This window comes from Anabrus simplex, chromosome 1 (genome assembly GCF_040414725.1).
Source record: "Anabrus simplex isolate iqAnaSimp1 chromosome 1, ASM4041472v1, whole genome shotgun sequence".
In the NCBI taxonomy this organism is placed as follows: Eukaryota; Metazoa; Arthropoda; class Insecta; order Orthoptera; family Tettigoniidae; genus Anabrus; species Anabrus simplex.
Window position 1 is genome coordinate 1,010,068,280 of NC_090265.1, and position 24,408 is coordinate 1,010,092,687.

Here is a 24,408-nt window from a genome sequence, read left to right on the forward strand (position 1 = left end):
CATGTCTTGTGAAGGGAACATTTATGTATCAGGTCTATACTCTGAAAGTGACTTGGTCAAACGACCGCATGAGGTATGGTGGTAGTGGAAACAGGCATTGAATACGGACTGTGTGTAACAGACATTTCTTTACAGTTTTCCCTACATCAACCCAGTACGAGATACTGCCCATTTATGTTGGTGGGGCGGTAACGGGAGCTGAAGCAGACAAGGAGTCTTCACGACATCAGAAGTCGACCCAGGAACATCAGGCGCACCTACTCATCACAACACCGAAGGGGAAATCCTGCAACCACCCGAGAAGCTGCAGGAAATGTTGTCGCCAGCCAGAATGTCTCCAGTCATCAGCCCATATATATCACCAGCCTCGAAGCCTGTCATGATGCAGTAACTCCATCTGTCCAATGAGGGGCCGTTCTGATGTGTTCACCGATCAAATTTCAGGTCAGAGCTTTCCAATTTGTAAGAAGCATGCAATGTTAATCTCCACAGGATAGGAATAAGGTTGGCCGTCAGCCAACATGTAAATTACGTTAGGGTATATCGTTGTGTACATTATAGCTATGCCCAGGACTCGAACTCAATTTATTGTAGGTTGCATGCCTTTATTCTTTGTTAGTGTGATAACTTTTACGTACGGTATTATTATGATTGAGCACTTGTTGTTGACATTTCTCATGTCGGACTATCATGGTCGTGACGGCGGTGTCAGGCCGACAGATATTGTTGATAGAGCTATGTCATGTACACATCTTTGAGGTCTTATGCCATTCATTGGAGATCGTGACTTATCCCTTAAAACGTACTCAGGTTAACGTGTCAGGAAGTGCGTGTCATCATGTTTGAGTTATATGAGCATTATCTAATTAGCTGACTGTAAATTGATGTAGAGAAGGCCTTAGCGCATGTTAATAATGAGTTATATGAGTAAAAAACGCCTAGTTATGGCCCAGTAATGACAGCGCAGTGGATTGCGCCCTAGTACAGTAATAGATAAGCCCATGGGAGGCAACAGCGAGATTATGCTGTATTGATGAAATAGATACGATGGCACGCAGCCTATGCATAATAATGAGAGCGCTATGAGGGCCAGTGAAAGTAAAACACTCCCTGCAGTCGGTTTCCCAGTAGTCAGCTGGAAGCTATTTCTAGAGAATAAAGTATGGCCGGCTCCTGTCACGTGCCGAGAGGGAGTGTGGGAAGGAAGTTGTGTGACGTCACGACACAGGAATGCGGCAGTAAAAGCAGAATGCTGTCAAGTGTTTTTAGGGAGACAACGACCTTGTTACGGTACTAGTAGAGATTGAATTTCCATTTGTATTTGTCATTTTATGCGACTAGCCCTTTATTTGTTGGTCATAAGACGACACAGTTGAGTTCCTGTTATTTTAATGTTTACGTTAGGTGCCTTGCTCTTAGCTGGCCCAGAGATCGATGCTCTGCCAGGGCTCTGTATAGTGTATGTTTATATTAGTCAGATAGGAGGTTCTGAGTACCGTGGCATAGAATAGAAAGGGGTAGGAGGATGCGGTTAGACTAGTGTTTGTACAGATATCCGTTTAAATACTCCATTACTTACCCTATTGTTACATGCTTGTTACAGCAAGGAAATCTCGTGATGGTGTTTTCTCGACCGCTATGTTGAACTGGTTATCGACGGCTCCATATTTTATTAATCCCATGTATCTTTGGACAGCTCTTATATTTGTATTTCATCAAGATTGATTTCATTGTAAAAAACCCTTAATGTAAAACTTTGAATGCAGCAAAGTTTTCAGTTATTTTTAGTTTGATCCACTATTATCTTGCACTTTTTGGTATCCTCTTTATTAATCTAATTAGGCCCTTGTTTTTACCCTTATCCCCTGAGTCATGTTCTCCAGAGCGGCTGAGTGTGGATACGCATGGCAAGGTAAGCTATGTGCCAGGTATTACCACTCTGAGTGATGTATTGTACACTATGATACACTTGGTTCGATCTCGGCATTTGCCTGACGGGAACCATGTCATTATAGGGCACAGTATTTACCTTGTTTCTTCCCTGTGGATCAGTGCCTGGTCATGGCCATTCATCAGCAGCTGCTAACTTCAGATGACCTCCAGCCATAAGACACAGCCTGCACGGTTGCTAGGCTTACCCGTCCATAGCTCATTCTGTGACGCTAACCTCCGTAACACAAATTTTTGTGTGTCGTATATTACACAGTGACCTGGGACTACGAGCTTATAAGCAACGCAAAGGATACCTCTACACAAACCAATTGCAGTGTCAAAGACTCATAAAAGCAAAGGTTTGGTTAATCATTATGCAGCAAATGCACACACAAATCCTTTCCACTGATGAGATTTCAATGTTGTCTTTTGCAAAGCCCAAAATGACAGGATATATGCCAGAAGTTCAAGAGAAGCTGCCAATAAGTCTCCAAGCATCTAAACGGACCATCATCCTGCATCAATCATACGCGTTTTGAGGGCATAACTTAGCTCCATTTTTGCAAGAAAGGGGTGAAAACATTAGCAGAAGTATACAGGGAGACAGTGCTGAAGAGAATAGTTAAGATGTGTTGCGTTAATTATTGAGTGGCCTCAAAGACTTAAAAGACTGTTGCGTGCTAAAGATGGCTTTTTTGAAAAATGACTTGTGTTCCTTATACTGTACAATCCATGTAACTACTGCTATCATGTTATTAAAATATCTTTCATTAACTTGTGGAAATTTAATAAAAACTTTGTGACAATATTTATAGTAAAACTGTGTATATATGCCAATTATTTACCTATATACAGGGTGCACACAAAGTCCATTATACCCTATATTAAATTAAATTCAAACTGACCTGATATAAAAGTACATATACTCATTATTTATTTATTTCTACTCACATCTTAGGAATCTAAAACATCTGTGTGTGTCCCTCCAGGGTCTGTGCTGAATACGCCACCATGTTCTGATGCTCATATTAAGCAACATCTTTGGGGCCACTGTCTGGGAAGCTTCGCGCACCGCATTTTTCAGACCATCAATTCCAACATACCGCTGCTTTCTCACCTGTTCCTTGATGTAACCCCAGAGTGCGTTATCAGGTGTTGTTAGATCAGGGCTCCTTAGTGGTCACGGAAGAGGAGCTGGATCATTGTCCGATCCTCGACTGATCCAGCAATTCTGAAAGACTGCATTCAGACATTGCGAATTGAGCCAGTGCCCCATCGTGTTGAAACCAAACGACGTCTAAGATTCCCACATTTTGCAGCTGTGGGATGAGTCAGTCATTAATCACCTTCAGGTAACTGCTCTGATTAACAGAACGATTAAAAAAATATGGGCCAAACAGATAAGTTTTGTATCATCCTGGCCCAGATCATGACGTGAGGTGGGTTTCGCTTGATTTCTTGAAAAATGTGGATTTTCTTTTCCCCAAAAGTAAAAATTGCGACTATTCGTCAGCGAACATGATTTCTGCCTTCTGAGCCATTGTTTCGAATAATTCATTGACACTCAATGGATGCCAACACCCCGTTTTCAGGTCCACTTTGATGTTTTTTTTTCTCATGGTTGATTCCGGTATCCCCAACTCTGACACACGTTTCCATATGGATTTGACTGGAGATTGCTCGATAGATTTTTCCACGTCGGCACAAAGTTCAAGCCTGATAAATGGACTTCCACTCATCGGCACGTCGCAAACACTGCCCATTAAAAAGGCTTTCTTTTCCCATGCTAACGTCTTCTTCGTCGATGCTGCTTTCACATACTGCGCAACAAAATCGTCCCTCATATTTTAAAAAGATTTGCCACTAATTTTACACTTGTGAATCCACACAGCAGCCAGCAAACTTTCCTCAAATGTATCATCACTTGTATCAGCCATTCTTTCAATATCTTGGCACCAACTGCTGTCAACAATTGAAGTCGATAACAAGGGGTACCTGACAATAGAAATAAATAAATGAGTAGGGGTATACGGACTTAGCCCACACACTGTATAATTTATATATGATTACTTTCTTAATATAGTATGTATATGTTTGGGTACCATTAACCATATTACAGAGAATCCATTACAAATTCACACTATATACTTGACTTACATAGTTTAGTTGAATAGATGAGATGAATGGGACTATTCCTAAAGGTGAGATAGTTTGCCAGATGGTTTGTCACGGGCAGTGTGGTGCTGAGACTTTTATCTATCTTGCTGCAAACTTTTCTGCATCGAAGCAATGTACTAAGAGGTCCATTTATAGAAATAAGAATAGATTTGAAAGTGTTAGAATTTGTTAATTATTTCTCTGATCAGTCAGAGTTATGTTCATGACACATTTATATTCAGTAATAGATATAATTTCGACTGATTCCATAAGTTCTTTAACTGAAGTGGAAATATGCTGAGGATTTTCTTTACAGGTGCAAAAAAATTTAACTAGTGTTGCACATGTGCTTTTACTTCATTTAAACTTCACCTTTTTACATAAACTGGAAATTGAGATGTTGCCATAAAAATCACGTCCACATTAGTCTGAATGCCAAGTATCTGGATTTAATATGGCTACATCTGAAAATAAATCCAAGTCTTTAAAACTGTTTTTCTTATTGTCTGCGAGAGACTGAAAACAAAAAAGTTCTTTCAAAATATTTGAAATTTGTTAATAATCATTGCATGACTGTTTTTTAATTGTAACCCCTTTGAATGTGTGCTTTTCCTGCAATTATTGTACTGTAATATGTGGAGAGACATTTGTTTTCAATGTTTCACGAGTTTTTATAGCCACGTCAATTTCTTGCTTTGCTCTAAGAACGGAAGAATTTCTGTTCTGCATAAAGAATGATAATATTTTTGGAATTTCTTGGGCCTCAAAGTACAACTAATTCCATTAAAAGCTACCACTTTGTGAGATATTTTTACCAATCATTCAAATTTAGACCTATCACACGTTGATTGGGAAGCATTATGAGTCAGCATTCTAAAAAGATGGACAAGAGAACTGTGGCTTTCAAGAAGAGCTCAAACAGCATTGAATGACTAAGCAACACAATGTACATAAAAAAATGCATCCTAACTTTTAATAGTTGAAAACACAGAATATAAGAAAGAAAAAAACCCTGTTTATGGTACACATCTGCCACATCACCTAATTCCAATTTATGGTTCATACAATGCTGGACAACCAAGTTCTTATGTAATTGTAATTGGCTATGCCTTTGTAAGATGCAAACATTGTTGATATGCCATCTGTTGAGATACCTACAAGATGGCATTTTAGTACATCGTATTTACTTATAATTTTCTTCTACAGTGGATAATACTGTATTGACTGTATTGAAAATACCTTCCCCCAGCACACTTTCTAAAAAGTATTTTAAAAAATGCAAGTAACTCTTTCAAAGGACTAACCTACATATACAATAGTATTAAACAGGTTTTGTTACAAATCATAAAACTTTTATCCATGATGATGTCATTTCTGTTTAGCTATTACAAATGCAGTTCAGAACAATGAAGCAGTTGTGTTTGTCATTCCTTGATGATGCTTTCCCGAGAACTTTTCACTTTAACGGACAGATTTTTCTATAATTTTATTTTTCTTTACCACGTGTGATTTGTATACTTTTTGCATGTAATTTTCATTTCGCACGATCACTTATTTTATCATTGAGTTTTTGGGCATTATTTGCTGAAACACCAATTAAAAAGGAATTATCAATACACCACACGTTCCATACTTTCCACTTTGTTCACGCTCTTCTGAACACACTGTGCATATTACTAAGTTTTTGTCATTTACAGATAGCCACTGCTTAGTCTTATGCCAGTTTTAAAAATGTGATAAAGCAACACAATTTCCTGTTATAATTTCTCTTTACCATTACTCCCTTTCCCACCTAGAGACTTCTCACAGTTTTTCGTCCCCAAAAATTCACTAATTTTCACTTTGTTAGCACTATGATTACCGTTTTATTTCTTAGATTCAGCATCTATTTCAATTCTCTTAGTGCCACTGCTAGTATCCTGACTGTCACTATATGCATAAGTTTCCAGCAATTCATTGTTCTTGAAGAATGACAAAATGTTAGTTTGTTTATGAAACATAATGAAATTTCATATTTTTTTTTTTTTTGCTAAGGGCTTTACGTCGCACCGACACAGATAGGTCTTATGGCGACGATGGGATAGGAAAGGCCTAGGAGTTGGAAGGAAGCGGCCGTGGCCTTAATTAAGGTACAGCCCCAAATTTCATATTTTACACAATCTACATGTACTCAAACTAATAGAAAAGGTTGCCACTGATAGTTACTCAGGTTTCCGGAAATGTTCAGGTGGACTCCACTGATCGGCTCTGCTTCCGCCCTGTCACAGGTTTTATGTTCTAAGATAGTTTGCACTAGTGCTGTCAAAAGCAGCAAACGTTTAAAATTTATTTTCATATTAAAATGCCTATACAGCATGTATGGCATCTGTGTATGGCACCACAAATTCAAATTAAGCATTAAGTTATACAGTTTACATGTCCAGAGAGTGGGAAATAAGAATCCCTGGTCAGGATGGGTCATTTCAAATCAGAGGGTGGGATGGTTTGATTCAAGGGGCAGTTCCCAACCCCCTGAAAATTGCACAATGCTAGGTCGTCATATATTGGCAAGAAAGAGGATATGAAAAATTTTGCATGGCTCCTAGCCATCTGACAATCCAGATTGCAATCCTTTGGATAACAAATTGTGGTAAATGCTTGAGGAAATGGTCTGGAGAAAAAAAAAAAGGAAGATAATCTTGACAGCCTGAAACGAGCCTTGAAAACTGCTGAAGCCAACTTTCCCAAGAATATTCTACACGGTCAGGAAGACTGAAGCCCTGTTTTTGAGAATAAGGTGGCCATTTTGAATCAAACTAAAAATAGTTTCTTTTTTCCAATCTGTAAAACATATTTTATTATAATAAGGTAACATCACTTTAACTGAGACAGCTTCAACATTCCATAATTGTAAGACAAATTGTTCTGAAAAAAGCAAATAGCCTAAACAATTCAAAAGACAGTCTAAAGATTTCCTCTTGAATACGTAGGCTTTATCATGTAGTTATGTGTGAATGTGAGAGTGAATGTCTGGAGTAAATAGTTCCCAAAAGTTTACATAAATTACTGTTATATTTTATGATTTCCACCTAGAGTAGTTAATATTGAATTTATTTTTCTAAATTTAGACTTAGGATGTAATCTTTTAGTTTTAGAGTTTATTAAGTTATATTACTATTATATTATATACACTGTGTTAAGTTTGAATATTAAGTTTGGATTCAGTATTAAGCTGCATAATGTGGTTAAGTGTAAGAGAGGGCCAAGAGCCCTAACTTTGCAATAAATAAATAAATAAATAAATAAATAAATAAATAAATAAATAAATAAATAAATAAATAAATAAATAAATAAATAAATAAATAAATAAATAAATAAATAAATGAATGAATGAATGAATGAATGAATGAATGAATGAATGAATGAATGAATGAATGAATAAATAAATAAATAAATAAATAAATAAATAAATAAATAAATAAATAAATAAATAAATAAATAAATAAATAAATAGTTCTTACTTTAACTGTCAGTCTTGCATTTTCAGAACGAATGTCCCATGTAGTTGAAAATTTAGCCATTAGGACCACAACCAGAACTTTGACAGAAGTGTGCAGTTAGTAATTTTCCAATAGGCCAGTGAATGGAATTCAAAATGGGCAAGATGGATGGAACTGTATGTAGGAAAGTAAGCTTGCTTGTAGCTTTATGCAAGTGTTGATTTCATGATTACAGCCACAAGACTTCCAATTTTATGTGGAATCTGAAACACAAGGATATAACTTTCTACTTAAAATATCTTGTGGGCATTGGTTGTAATCTGAACTTTAGCTACCTTGGTGAAAAGCCAGGGAAAATGACACTTGGTTATCATTCCTCCTTTTATGTAAGAACCAGTTTGAGTGGTTGAGTTACGCGATGTAAATGGAGGAATGTAGATCACTTAACAGACGAAAGAACTCACCTCCTCACATGATTTTTCTTCGTCTTCTGTGCTGCACTTCTGAGGAATCTCATTTCACAAGAAAGTAGTGAAAGTTCTCTCATCCATAAGGAACATGTTTCAAGACTGAACATGAGAATGGGAACAAAGTATGTCTTTTGAGAGTAAAATGAAGCAGAGAAGAGAAGTTTACCTCAGAATATTGTATTAAAAAAAGAATAATTCTTAATTCAATCATTATATAATCATTTATGTATATTAATCTCATGTATGATACATACATTTTGTACAGTTTTATACAATGTGTCATTACACCGAACTTGACTTTTGAGCCAATGTTCGATGAAAACACTCAGAGAACAAGACATTACTACCACAAGGTGGAATATTTAGAAATACAATACTGGAGTTATTTTACGTTTTATATGACTCTATCATAGCAAATAAACGACAATTTAAAAAAAGTTCTAGGGAAATAACAGGAGCACTACACATAAAAAACATGGATGATGAATCATTAAATGCACAGCCTAGAATACATATTCTAAATATATTATGCCATTCACAACATCAAACCCAAAGATTTATTTTAAAAAAAGGAAAAATTTGCTATGGTAACACTAAAATACCATTAACATTCTTTAATACAACCATTCTTATAAAAAGTATTTCACCACCTACAGTACATCTATACTTTGTTCTCCAAATTTTCACTAATACGTGCTGTTTGCTTAAATAAAATGGGAAAATCATTTAATATTTATTTATATATAGTACATACATCTTAATAATATATTTACACATATTTACAATTCACACGACAATCTGTATACATCGAATACATAAACAATTTTCTTTAATACAAAAGCACAGTTTACAATTATCCAAAAGTTCGCTTTTTGGTACCTTGTAATATTTTTTAAAATTTTCTTTCTTTTACAAATAATTTTTGCTTATATATATAATAAAAATTAGGTATAGCTGCCTTACAATAACACAGGTCTAAAAACAAAGATGAATAATCGGAGATATACCCATTACGCATTTGATGGAAATGCATAACCTTTAAATACAATATTGTTTTCCTACACTTGCTATGTATCCAAGTCATCTTCCCGCTGACTGGAAAAGTAAGATACAAGCCCACCAAACTCTCCTCCTCCTCCTTCATCATACGACTTACTATTGCTGCCATCAGATGGCTGTAAGTTACCCATTGCATCAGAGGATACATAATGATCCGAATATGGAGATCCTTGATATGCTGATGGAGGAAGAGCGTCATCTGCAGCAGTCATTGTGGGAGGAGGTGGATATGCCCCATAATGATAATTTGATGAAGGAGGGGGATGGTAAGGTGAGTAATTTCCAGGAACAGGACTTCTTACTGGATGAGGTGGAGGGGGAGATGATTGCTGGAGATGATTAACAGATGTGGTAGAAGGAAATGGAGGTGGTGGGTGTCGAACCTGGGGACTATTCTGAGATGCAGCTGTGTCCGCGGGCTGCATGGGGAACTGAACGAGTGATGAAGATACAGAATTGTTGGGCGATGCTCCTTGACCCATTGATAAAGGAGGTCCTGTACGAGAATATGGTGGTGGAGGAGGGGTATTATGAGAGGAACTGGATTTGCTTGCTAATGGACTCCCAGCAGATGGTGAAGTGGTGGAATGCTGATGTAAAGGAGAACTACTTTCACCAGTACGTCCAGGGCTAGAAGAAATAACTATAGGACCACCGCCAGATGGAGATGGATCCAGCGGATGTGATGTATGATATATTGACTGATTATTAGGTCCCGGGTTACGCATGCGGAGAGGCAACTGCTGCAGACTACTAAGAGGTGCACGAACTGTAGTAGAACCTCTTGAAGCCGGATTATTAATAAAATGACCCATTCCTAATCCAGGGCTATTGTTAGGCGATTCTGTTAATGGTGGAGGCTGTCGATAGGGTGAAGGTATTCTTCCCTTGGGAGGAATTGAATAAGGTGGTAGGGATGCCGTTCCACGACCAGCTGATGGAGGTCCAACCAGTGGAGCCTGATCACTCCCAGAACTGCCGAAGTATTTATGACCCATAGCTGCTGCAGCTGCAGTGAAGCTTTGTGAACTTGGTGACACAGGCTGAGACTGCAGCATCCGTGTTATGACACTACCACCAGAATGGGGCTGAAAATGCTGAGGCGGCGGGTATCTTGATCCCACCCCAATTTGTCCTATCTCAGGTCCTTTAGATCCAAGTCCACTTTCCAGAGTTGATGTAGTGATGGTGGTTGTAGAAGAGGAGGTGGTTGTGGTAGGAGTACCGGCAGCAGAAGCAGCAGCAGCAGCAGCTGCTGCCGCTTGTGCAGCAAGGGTAGCCCTCCCACGTCCACGGCCCCTCCTTTTAGTTGGAGTTGTTACTCCTGCCGGTGGTATGCAGTCTAATCCCATTCCCGACTGAGCTATCCTTAGAGGTATTCCTCCTACACCGAGTTCTCCTTCAGACAACTTTAAAGGCTGAGCAACAGATATACTCTTCCCCATTTCAGGTTCTATATTTCCTTTTAGAGCATGCATATTCATCATATTCTTTAGTGCTTGAGTCCCAGTCATACGTGATGAAGACTGCAAATCCAGCCCAGATTTCAGCAATCCTCCAACTGGTCCCATGTGCATCCCAGCCATATTCTTCATTACCTGAATAGCACTGGGTTCATTCATCATAGGACTTCCAACAGTATCCAATGTTCCTTTAAGGGCTTGTGTTACAACAAGATCCTTTAATGCCTGAGACACTGTGTCTTTCTGATGGATTGGAGGAATATTTTTTAGTAGCTGGACAGGGTGCATGTCTTTTTGGAAAGGTTTTCCACACAAGAATTCCATAGGTACGACTTCAATTCGACCTTTCGGTTTCCTCTCCAGTTCCTTAATTTCCTTTTCCTGAGGTAACAGCACCTTATCAGGCTTCTTCTCTTGGGCAACTGGTGTACATTCTTTGATGACCTTTTTTCCAATGCTTCCACTTTCTTCTTCTTCATCATCATCAACATCATCTTCTTCCTCCTCCTCTTCTACTTCATCTTCCTCTTCTTCTGCCTCATCTTCATCCTCCTCCTCCTCCTCCTCCTCCTCATCATCATCATCATTGTCAATTTCTTCCTCAAGCACAGGTTCACTCTTCTTCTCTTTTCCCTTCTTTACTACCTCTTCTTTCTTTTGTTGTTTAATTGCTGTCTGTTGTTGTTCCTGTTGCTTCTCTTTAACTAGAGAATTTGAAAGCGCAGGTAGTGGAGGTGCAGAAGTTTGTTCTTCCTGAGAACAGGGAACAGGTTCATCTTCTTTCTTTTCAGGGCTGGGATATTCTGCTTCTTTCTCACTCTGTTTCAATTTAGCAGCTAACTCATCTGCTTCAGCATAACTTTTCATTTCTTCTTCTATCTGTTTCATTTCATCTTCACTGTCATCATCTCTAATAACATTTTTCTTAAGTCGAACACTTCCAACTTTATTTTCAGTCTTTTCTTGTTTCTTCTTGGGTGGTAGTATTTCATCTTCTTCTGAATATGAATTTTCTTTGTTGTTTACCTCTACTGACTTCTCAGGTACATCTTCATCTGAAATCAAACCAAATTACTTTGTGTAACTAAACATTTCCAAATAAGAAAGAGTCAGGATATAACACGACAACCAGTTGCCCTATATGCCACCTGCTGTTTATGAACTATCTGAAAACATTGGTCCTTGCAGTTAAGCAAATATTACAAAATATATTTTGTTGTTGTTGGTATATTTACACCAGCAGGCAGATGCCATTCAATAACAGAAAAACTGAATGCACTATCTAAAAGATCCCATATGTGAAAGAAATGTATGTAAAACAGGAAATGTATCTTGCAACAACACCAAGAGTGTGGGATCAGCTATAATTTACAGCCAAATTGTTTGTTCTATGGTAGCTGACAAAAGAGATTTGTGTTGTTGATGAGAATCTCAATGAAACCAAAGCATTGAATGACGGGTCCAAAGAAATATGAGCAAAATGTTATGTTCTGTTGCATCTCTCAAACACGAGTGAAAGAGCATGCATCAACAAACTGTACAGTTCATGGCAGAGCCATCATCTAGGAAAGCTGTATTCCCTCTTATGTTAGTCTTTGAAAGTCACTGTGTCAATCTAGTTGCAGTGCATTACTGTCTAGATTAAAAGTCTATAAACAAGTGATTGTGCTTTTATCGAAAGATTATGATTATTTTTGTTTTTTCTGTTCTGCTTTCGTGTTTTGTTCGAGTAAACTTCCACTCTCTACCATCTTGATTTACGTTAGCTGTTTATGCTGAAAGGTATAAAATGGCAGGGAGGGATTCAGTTAGGTGGAAATGTAGTAAATAGTTTGGCCTATGCTGACGACTTGGTCTTAATGGCAGACTGTGCTGAAAGCCTGCAGTCTAACATCTTGGAACTTGAAAATAGGTGCAATGAGTATGGTATGAAAATTAGCCTCTCGAAGACTAAATTGATGTCAGTAGGTAAGAAATCCAACAGAATTGAATGTCAGATTGGTGATACAAAGCTAGAACAGGTCGATAATTTCAAGTATTTAGGTTGTGTGTTTTCCCAGGATGGTAATATAGTAAGTGAGATTGAATCAAGGTGTAGTAAAGCTAATGCAGTGAGCTCGCAGTTGCGATCAGCAGTATTCTGTAAGAAGGAAGTCAGCTCCCAGACGAAACTATCTTTACATCGGTCTGTTTTCAGACCAACTTTGCTTTACGGGAGCGAAAGCTGGGTGGACTCGGGATATCTTATTCATAAGTTAGAAGTAACAGACATGAAAGTAGCAAGAATGATTGCTGGTACAAACAGGCGGGAACAATGGCAGGAGGGAACTCGGAATGAGGAGATAAAGGCTAATTTAGGAATGAACTCGATGGATGAAGCTGTACGCATAAACTGGCTTCGGTGGTGGGGTCATGTGAGGCGAATGGAGGAGGATAGGTTACCTAGGAGAATAATGGACTCTGTTATGGAGGGTAAGAGAAGTAGAGGGAGACCAAGACGACGATGGTTAGACTCTGTTTCTAACGATTTAAAGATAAGAGGTATAGAACTAAATGAGGCCACAACACTAGTTGCAAATCGAGGATTGTGGCGACGTTTAGTAAATTCTCAGAGGCTTGCAGACTGAACGCTGAAAGGCATAACAGTCTATAATGATAATGTATGTATGTATGTTTATGTAGAAATGTGAAATGTAATCCACACACCGTTATAAAACTACAGGTAAATGGAGTGACAGAGAACTATGGAGGGAATGAAACAGCTTTGCCATATAGGTGAACTGCACGGAAGTTGCATGCTCTTTTGCAGCAACATATTGGAGGCGACTCTAACACGGGAAAAGAACAGATATTGTGGTGCGACTGACACAACAGGCTTTAGCACTGGGTATTCCAGAACATGATCAGTTTCCAAAACGAACCATGCAGTGTATCTACAACAGGATGGAAAAAGAAAAAAGGGAAAAAATATTAATCTATTTCAAAGGCCAAGATAAAATATCAATCACGAAAAGTTACTAGGTTTGTCTCCAGAAGGGATGCTACACCAGACACAAATGTGAAGATCAGAGCAATGGCCTTTGTACGGGACTTCTTACAAAATTGTACAAAACTAATTTTAATCCGATCATTTGTAGTAAAAAACAAGAACATAAGAACTCTCAATTATTACACTCAGTTTCAGTCACCGCCTCCATTATTCCGCACACTCCCATTCTCCCACAAGCCCCGCCCCATTTCTCCACTCCACTTCTTTGTAGCAACACGTCTTGCGTCTCAACTGTGTAAGCAAGTCATTCGTGAGCTGGACTCCGTAGTCGGAGAATACGGGTGATACAAGCAGGCCATGTAACATAAGTTAATTTTCGTTCTTCATAACTTATTCTAAATGTTGTTCCTATTAGTCACCATTTTCAACCTTAATTTGATTTGTATTATCCATTTTACAGACTAAAAATCAGATGGTTCAACTTCAATAATGCTTATGTATATCAGCCCATGTTGGAACACAACAATTAAGCCAACAGTATACAGATACCAGTTAAACCACACCAAAGGGCAACAAAAACATAGAAACAGAAAGAAATATTTCATGGTTTTTTAACTTTCATCATGCTCTTTAAAAAACTTTTTAACCAACATTTCATTTTATGTGTTTCTATGTTTTTAATTCATCATACATGTCTTACTGAGGATGACCCAATGCCAGGTCGAAACACATCTTTTTATGTGTTAAGTTTCGTCTTAATTCGACATAAAATATATAGTATTGACTAGGAGGATTAAAATTAGTTTTGTACAATTTTGTAAGAAGTTCAACCGTCAATACAGATTTAACATGAGATTCATAGCCTGTAATTTGTATGGGACATTCTAGAATTCAATGTTGGCAATGATATTGATATGGATATGATGTTCAATACATTTACAGCCATTCTGAATAAGAACTAATGTTTAACAGGACAATGTCCATAACCAGAGTGAAAATCACTGAAGCTGTTGTTCAATCTGTTGTGTCTACAATGCATTTCTACACTATTCAGGTTTTACTGTCTATATCCTGAAGATTTGCAAATACATTAATTATACATATGTTTTCAAGAAGCAGGAAGTAAGTTTGGAAGGCAATCTGCAGGAACACTGGAATGGAACAAACCTCAAAATATAGAATATATGATTGTAGTGTCTGAGGTAAAATATCGTCAGCTCTTGTATTCTCGTGGAGGCACTGGAACTAGAAATAACAGGGTCACCGCTTCTGTAACTTGATTCAAGATCTGGACAAATGAACACACTTTTGCCAGCCAAAGCTTTTGGCATGAAGAACATCAACTTAAATATGAATGAAGATCATACAACCTAAAATCATGAAGTACTGCCAGTTACTGAATGATTACTTCTTTTGCCAACCACTTTTTGCCTGTTCTCTAGGGTTCCATCCTTTTCATATGACTAACCATTTTAATTTAGCTTTGACTATAGTTTCAAACGGGTGTTTCTATGTGCCTAGTGTCAAATCAATTCATTTTCAATTTTCTCTCTACTAGATAATAAGCTTCTGTCATGTCACAAAACAAGGGGAAATTCTTACGTTTCGCAGAGATTAGCCCATGTCTTCAGAAGACAATCTTTAGAATGTTTGTGAACCAACATAATTTCACTGAAAAACCCAAGATGAAAACCAACACGGCATGATGGAAGAAAAATCATATTGAGAGGACGAAAAGATTCTGGGAAGAGAAGAAAACAAATTAATCAGCTAAGTAAGTTCAATCGCACTCCTTACTTGCGCACAACAATGTTAAAAAAAAAAAGGAATTCTCATGCTCTGTCACCTGCTGATTTTCATGCTTCCAATCACTGAAGGCAGTTATTAAAAATTAGGATGTCCCTCCAAAAAGATTACAAGGAACACAGAAAACAGATACTTTGTGCTGTTTTCACATGATGCCCATCAGTATTAACCATGATTTGAGCAGCAAGAATGCTGGTACATGGAATCGAGCCAGCAGGATATGTCCAACATGCCGCCGGAAAACTTGACACGGCAATGTGTATGTCCATCACAAATGAAAAATCTTGAGAACGAGAAATGGACTTTTATAGTATTTTAAGAAGTTAATTATGTGTAATGTTAGTTATTTAGTGTTATTCATAAGTTACGTGTGTTGTAATTAGTTAATTTTAATAGACGGAGCCAAAGAAGACATGTTAATGAACAATACATAACGGTAAAGTATTGGAGTTGTACTCTTTGAACGTTTAGCAGTAAACACACTGAATTAAAGATTCCTTTCTACTTTACTGTTATGTTGAAAAACAGAAAATCAGATGATTATTGTTATTATTAAAAATGTTAACTTCTTCTTCTTACTGTGCCATTTTCTAGCAAAGGTTGGCGGTCAACATAGCGATCTTGAATTTGGATGCCATGTCAAGTTATTCCGACGGCATGTTGGACATATCCTGCTGGCTTGATTCCATGTACCAGCATTCTTGCTGCTCAAATCATGGTTAATACTGATGGGCACCATGTGAAAACAGCACAAAGTATCTGTTTTCTGTGTTCCTTGTAATCTTTTTGGAGGGATATCCTAATTTTTAATAACTGCCTTCAGTGATTGGAAGCATGAAAATCAGCAGGTGACAGAGCATGAGAATTCCTTTTCTTTTTTAACATTGTTGTGCCCAAGTAAGGAGTGCCATCGATTTTTGTGGTTTTTCTATAACTGCATAGCCTTTGGTGGTGCTATCTGAGGATCCAACCAGCCTCTGGGCTGATGATCTAACAGACAGACAACACGGAACAGGGCCACCGTGTCCAACCCATACCAGTCTACGAGGATCTTCATCCATACAGTTCGTCGTCTACCAGGACTCCTACGTCCTTCTATTCTCCCTTGTATAACAAGCTGCAAGATTCTGTATTTATCATTCCGCATTATATGGCCGAAGTATTCCAGCTTCCGCCTTTTAATGGTGAGCATGACTTCAGTCTTCTTTCCAAGTCAATCCAACACCTCGGAATTCCGGATTCTGTCTGTCCATGAAATGCGAAGCATAATAATATCAACAAAGATTGTTTCAGGCTCATTCTACAAGGGAGACACATAATGTTGAATTGGAATATAATCCAGAGTAATGAAATAGAAGGCTAAAATGTAAAGGTGAGTTCCAATCGTCGTAAGCCTTGTGGACGTGAAGAGGAGGTACAAAGCCATGAGCAACCTGGACCCTGGCTTTCAAGTCAGTAATTTATAATATTCTAACTGTGAAATAATGTTCTTCTTGTAGACTTTCCTCTATATTTGTAGATGTAGTATGTAATTTATAATTAGTGTAGATATCCTGAAGTAGTTTAATCGATTATGGAGCAAATACAGAATAAGCTATTGCGAGTGATATTGATAATTAAGACATTGTGATACGTACTTATCCGAGAGTGATGTTCTAAATTTAACAATATTAATTAGCGTGTGCGTGATTATTTTATTGTGATGTGTTAATAGATAGTGATATCAATGATTATTGGTGAAAAGTGCAGTGAAATCCATATATGATATGCATTTGTTTGATTGTAATTTGTTGATCTATCTTAAGATATATTATTAACATGGAAGGAAATACCAACATGTGGATGGTGTGCGTTGTTTCATGCGAATGCTAGGAATCAGATTCCTGCATCTAATGGTTTAATATTATCCAAGTTACTGATAATTATGGTGCATTTATGTCGTGTGTTCCATACTAAATTTGGTCTTTGACACATATCACGCGGGTAAGTTGTGAATGTAATGTTGAATTTATCATTTATATTCTGTGTGTGAATTTATGTTGGTTGGTCTTCGTTGATTTGATATGATAATGAAAATAATGTATTGATGAATGATAGTGTTGATACAAATGACTGGTAAGTTCGTATTATATTGAATTGTTCTTCGAGGTGAATAAAAGGCATATAGTATGTCCTAATGTAACTAGTGTGTGTTAAATAGTAAGACATAGAGTGCAGATGAAGTCATTCGAATTTATATCAGACTAGCTGATGTACCCGTGCTTCACTACGGAATTCTAGATTGTATACAGAATTGTAGGTTAGGTAGAGTACACGTTGTGAGCAAGACTGTATTAGAAACACGACGGATAAATCACCAAACGTCTTTTCTCATATGAAGACTGCGTTAACAATCAGGTTGGGGTTTTCTCTATAATGGCAGACACTCCGTCTCCAGCTGCCTTTTTATATCCTCAGAAAGACTGTCTTAGTGGTTTTCCCAAATGAAATGAACATAGGTCATTAAATGACGTCAGTAGGAACGGCGCGAGTAAAAGCAATGATTTCACATGAAATACTTGTTCAAATGAAAAGCCACACATTTTCTCACTTTTAACGAACAATACTACGCTGCCGATCTAACAGTCCAAAGTTCCAGAGGTGGAACGACCAGGCCGCAGACAGCCGTGATACGTGAACACGCTTAGTCTTTTTTCGGGTGTGTGTGTGTGTGTCAAATAGTGAAGATTCCCAGGGCAAAAACTATGCCCTTTTACTAATCTGTTTCCTACGAGTACCCAATGAGTCAGAAAATCTCAGTTCACTACACTGGCGGCGGAAAAATCTATCTGACTTGGAGGCAAATTCTCTCTCCAAGCCAGAGGAGAAACCCCCTCTTCACTGCTAATTTTGAATAAAATGAATGTAGAATTTAATAAAAGTGAAGAGGAAGAAGCCCTTTTTAAGAAACGGCTCTTTTCAGGGTTGAATTTTGAGTTAACTTAGTGAATTGTCGTGCTATAATTTGGAATATGCCTAAATTGCAATTCTAGACCAGGCCATACTAATACTACTACTAATACTAAGTGAACCTTTGCCTTAACAGTGCACACTGCTCATTCAAACCAGCACGTCAGAATAGGGATAGAATAGCTGGAATACTATGATGAACCAGTGAGTTACGTACCAGCAGAACGGTATCAGAAAATGTATGAACCAGAGGAATGACATGCTAAAGAAGAAAGTTCTCTAAATCCCCAGCTATTTCCCGCCAATATTCCGTCAGGCTGTTATACTCGGTACGCAGCAGTAATCCCATCTATCCGAGTTGAGCGGCAGCATAAGAGACAAAGAACATCATCACAAACAATGGTCAATGTAATGTTATTGTTGATCAATGTTATGCACTTTTAATATTGTAGGCCTTCACATTTAGTTTTCTTCCGACTTTGAAATACCACTCTTATCATAGTCGGTACGGTGAAATTGAATAAAACTTAAATGGTCGGAAATTATATTCCCTATAACTTGTCATGCAGTACTTTTCGATAGGACCAATAACATAGGTATTTAAAAATTAAATTTTAGATGCCTTCCCCTAAACTACAATTTCATACAAGGAGAATAAAACTGTTTATGACTTAATCTGTAGTTTCTTATTCCCCAACTCTATATACCGACTTTCATTAAATTCTGTTAACCCATTTTCTTGTGGCTCGGCGTTGATATGGACATGGCAACAAAAATACAAATTCATGAATATCTGTGTTATCAAAGCCGGTAGGGTAACAATGTATGATATAAATGATCGGAAATTTAATTCTATATAACTTTAGTTATGTAGTATTTATCGATAGGACCACTAATAATATAAATATTTGAGAATTAAAAATTAGGCCTTCCCCTAAACTACCATTTCACTAAGCGTGGGTAAGATGATTTAGTGAGTAAGATGGTTTATAGCCTAGATTGTAGCGGCTCATCCCCCGTCTTCACATACCGATTTTCATTAAATTCCCTTCAGCCGTTTTCTCGTGATGCGTGTACATACATACATACATACATACATACATACATACATACATACAGAAATACCATTCTTTCCAAATTCTGTGCAATGTACAGACAAAACTCTTATTTTATATATATAGATTTATGTTGATCTTGGATAATTAAGATTGTCACTTGAAACCATAGGGTGTATTCGTATTGTACATAATAGAAGTAATAAACGTATGTACTTTCAATTACTATCCATGTTTGAGAGTATATCCATCAAACTGATGTGATTTCAACTCGTAAGCTACCGATATTTTAATCTTGGGTTATCTGCCTGCTAAGTTAGATCTTCATGTGAATGATCATCACCGCTACACATTTTACATGTAAATGATTGATAGAGACGAAATGTGAGTAATCTCATCATTAGTTATGTAGTTACCCCACATACCTGCGAGGATATTTGATCTTTTATTTGATTATAACCTAATCGTAGTTGTTGTTATTAAAGTAAGTTATAGTTTGTTTCACAGGTTAGATGTTATGAGATTCATTTATTTTATTTCTTGAGTATGATTTTGTTTTCTTGTTTTTATTTCATGTCATTCATTCATTATAAATCATTCATTAATTCGGTGATAAGGTAGATCCTCGGAGATATGTCTGCACATTATCATGTGTTTGATCTTTTATGCGTGTGAAAGTCTTCGGGGCAGTTTTCATTTAATGTAGGCTAGTTTAGGTTCATTTTATTTTATTTTCATATTACAGAAGAACGTTATTAAATAGGACTATGTACCGAAAGCAAATCTGAATAGCAAACTTTCACGTAATTTAAAGAGTGTGCTATAAAACGACCGAATACTCATGAGTATTAAGAAGTTTACGTTGTGTAATACAATATTACATCAGGATTTATGAATATTAATTAAGATGGTACATCGCATTAATGGTAATTGAAAGAAAAGACTAATATAATTATCAATTGTGAACCAGTGTTTGTATAAATAGAACAATTGAAATTCGATAAGCCATGAAAACCGACAGTCACTGCATTACATTGTGATAGGTTCAAATTAATAACTGAATTCAATTTTATCGTTTCATGTTAGGATATTTTAACAATTTTAATTCTTCGGTTTTGTCTAGGCATAGTTAGGGATTTTATTTGAATAAATACCTTACTATCCAGAATAACTCAGTTGTTCAATGCAATTTAGGTATGTTGGATCATCGATGATAGTATATAATGATATTGTGTTAATCAACACAAGATAACATCTATATTTCAAGCCTAAACAATCTGGAAATGACGATTGTAATTACACGTGATCATGTGGTATATCAAACAGTATAACGTCAAGCATAAAATTAACCATGGTATGAAACTCGATTGAATGACCTGATAAATCGAATTCACTATCTGGTAAGCTGATCACCCAATAGGATTCCCACAGCAATTTGATTTTATTGTCATTTTTAGATGTCAACTGATACGATGATATATGTAATGGCATTTAACTGGCATTCAGACACTCTAGCTAGCTGAGGCATACAATTATCCCAATCAATTCTTGTAGTAAGAAAAACCTGTGCAAGACCCCGAGTGCGGACCTCCACGACACCGACTATACGAGTGCATAAGGTAAAACAAATATTTTTGGCAACCAACGTGTAGTCTTGATTACTACAAGAAGCCAGGTGACATTATCTTGGTAACTAATGTGAAGGCTTGATTACTATGAGACAAAGCCAGGATTACTACAAGACAATAGAAGATAAACTTGATGCATAATGCGAAAGCTTCATTACCATGAGATAACAGAAGTTATTTGTGGATCCGAACGGGAAAATATAGATACGACAAACAAATATACCATAATCTGCTACACATATACAGGGTTATTCACCTAACGTGTTACACGGAAATAACTTCTAAACCGTTAAAGATATCGGCATTCTGTTTTCATATTCTTAAATGGTATCCAGGAACTCGTAAAATAACATGCTACTTAGTCTCATGAGGTGATTAATACCCGAGATATTGATACTAACTCCATATTTTTTAATATAATGGCACAAATTCATACACCTGGCCTAAAAGTTTAACTGCGTACAAGTTCAAATAAGTGAGTATTTTCAAAATCAGACAATTACGCTTTGAGATATAAATAAGAACAGCATGCGCGGTTTTGCATGCTGCATCTGATGGCGTGAAGTCGGGCAAGGACATACTGATGCGCAAGTAGTTTTCTGGGAGTGAGTTCAGCCACAGAACGGATACCAGGCATGTACTGTAAACATAACGTGATGTACCGTAACATACCCTGGGTGTGCAACGTTATTGTATGACTGGCAAACATACAACGGGGAAGGGAGATTAAAGTTGTTCTGCTTTGTTCTGTTTTGACATCAAAGTGTAATACGTTGAGCTGAGTTTAGCGTCTTTCCCCACAGATGGGAATGGGAAGGATTTGGAAACGATGTCGGCCGTGGCCTATCCCAAAGGTACCTATCCGGCATTTGCCTGGTGTGGAAAATGGGACACCATGAAAATCATTTTCAGGTTGGGCGAGACAGGACTCGAACCTGCGCTCTCCCAAATTCATGCTACTACAGTCACGCTTGAGCTTCGCGGAGATTAATGCGTGTAAAATAAGTAAATAAATAATAGTGTTGCTGTCATCTCACCATCCCACATAATAAGTCGAGCTGTTTGTCTCCTAATGTCTAACCTATCGCAACTCAAATAATCCAGCATTGGTAACATTGCTCCTTCGCCTGAAATAACCTAACACAAAACGATGTGCGCTTTGTATAAAAAACACACACACACACACACACACACACACACACACACACACACACACACACACACACACACACGCACGCACGCACGCACGCACGCACGCACGCACGCACGCACGCACGCACGCACGCACGCACACACACACACACACACACACACACATGGGGCGACAGGACCACGATGTCCAAGCCCCGGAAATGAAAATAACAACAACTAATCTCTGTACCCCTTCGAGTGTCTTAATCATGTACGCCTGGAGAGGAACCCGAATAATAAGATGCATTACTGGAAGTGCGACCGTATAAGCATTACTGTTCTGGAGCAAACTTAGTGTTTGAAAATGTGGATGTTGTCATGCAACCGCTACTTTTTTTTTTTCCTGCTAGTTGCTTTACGTCGAGCCGACATAGATAGGTCTTATGGCGACGATGGGATAGGAAAGGCCTAGGAGGTGGAAGGAAGCGGCCGTGGCCTTAATTAAGGTACAGCCCCAGCATTTGTCTGGTGAGAAAATGGGAAACCATGGAAAACCATCTTCAGGGCTGCCGACAGTGAGATAGCTTTCATTATGTTCCTTTCAAGGCAAAGTACTTACATTATTCCTTTTCAACACATCAACCCTACCTGTCCTGTCATGAGTTCGCCTGTCGTACACACTTTGCAAACCCATCACATGTGTACGAGGTGCTTACATGCCTGGTATCCATTCTGAGGCTGAACTCACTCCCAGGAAACTGCTCGCGCGTCAATGTGTCCTTGCCCGACTTCACGCCGTCAGATGCGGCATGCAAAACCGTGCATGCTGTTCTTATTTATATCTCAAAAAGTAATTGTCTGAATTTGAAAATACTTGCATATTTAAACTTGTACATAGTTGAACTTTTAGGCCAGCTGTATGAATTTGTGCCGTTCCATTTAAAAATATGGAGTTAATATCAATATCTCGGTTATTAATCACCCCATGAGACTAAGTAGCATGTTATTTTACAAGCCCCTGGGTACCATATACGAATATGAAAACAGAATGCCGATATCTTTAATCGTTTAGAAGTTATTTCCGTGTAACATGTTAGGTGAATAACCCTGTATATATATATATATAATGCTAAGCAACATCAAGACTTAGATAACACAGAACTCTCGTAAAACGTTATGGTGTCATGACTATATTAATAATAACAAATTCATATGATACGTCAATTTCGTTGATTATAGTTATTATGATACATGTCAATGGCATAGAGGCACAGATAAATATGAGATTATTCTGGAAACACATAGCATAGGAATATAATGCAAGGTAGTGATATTGTAAATAGTTAATTACAATTTATTCAGTAATATTCTAAACGAACACAGCAATTAGATTCAGATTTGCTTCCATCACGCATGGTTTTTCTCGTCTGACTCATTGGCTGAATGGTCAGCATTGAGACCTTTGGTTCAGAGGGTCCCGGGTTCGATTCCCGGCCAGGTAGGGGATTTTAATTGTCTCTGATTAATCTTCTGGCCTGGGGACTGGGTGTTTGTGCTTGTCCCAACACTTTCTTCTTCATATTCATATGGCACACTACACTACCAACCACCACAGAAACATGCAATAGTGATTAAATCCCTCCATATAGGGTTGGCGCCAGGAAGGGCATCCGGCCGTAAAACAGGGCAAAATCCACATGTGTGACAAAGTTTGCACTCGCAACCCCACAGCTGTGGGAAGAGTGGTAGAAAAAGAAGAAGGAGAAGCATGGTTCTCCTCAGAACGACCACAAGATTACGGCATGAGGGACTCACTATTTGAAATATCAGTTTCATTGTTGAAGTATTGCATTTGGAATTTAAACATATCTTATACATATTGAGATTAAATGTAGCTTTGACAGCAAGCATGAGCACTATTAAGGAGGTAAAAGCCTTGTTTGAAGTACAATATGTATACATGGCTGCGAGTATAAATTCCACATCTAAACCACTGGAGCAATTTAAACCAAACTTGGTGCACTTACACTACTATCTGGAGACATTGTGGGGGAAGCCAGCCCTAGCACTCCTAGGGATGGGGGTGGATAGGGCGTAGCATATAAAAGTAATCAAATCTATAGTTCTGAGATGAACAGTGACACTTCCGATGTCATTTAAGTCCAACTTCAGCCCCCGTCAGCATAGGGGGTGAGAAGGGGTAAAAAAGAAAACATCCAAAAATGGCTGAGATATGGACTAATGTGTGTGTATGTTCCGGCATAACTGTCAACCAAACTTGGTACAAATG

General features: G+C 37.8%; 1 protein-coding gene across 1 annotated transcript in view; it reads right to left on the minus strand.

Moving 5' to 3' along the window:
* Positions 1-8,248: 8,248 nt before the first annotated feature.
* Positions 8,249-24,408, minus strand: part of LOC136857786 (microtubule-associated protein futsch) — a 468,803-nt gene continuing 452,643 nt past the window's right edge. The window contains exon 18 of the mRNA XM_067136704.2: positions 8,249-11,615. Within this exon, the coding sequence (XP_066992805.2) occupies positions 9,106-11,615 (2,510 nt within the window). The 3' untranslated portion in view covers positions 8,249-9,105. The remainder of the gene's footprint in view (positions 11,616-24,408) is intronic.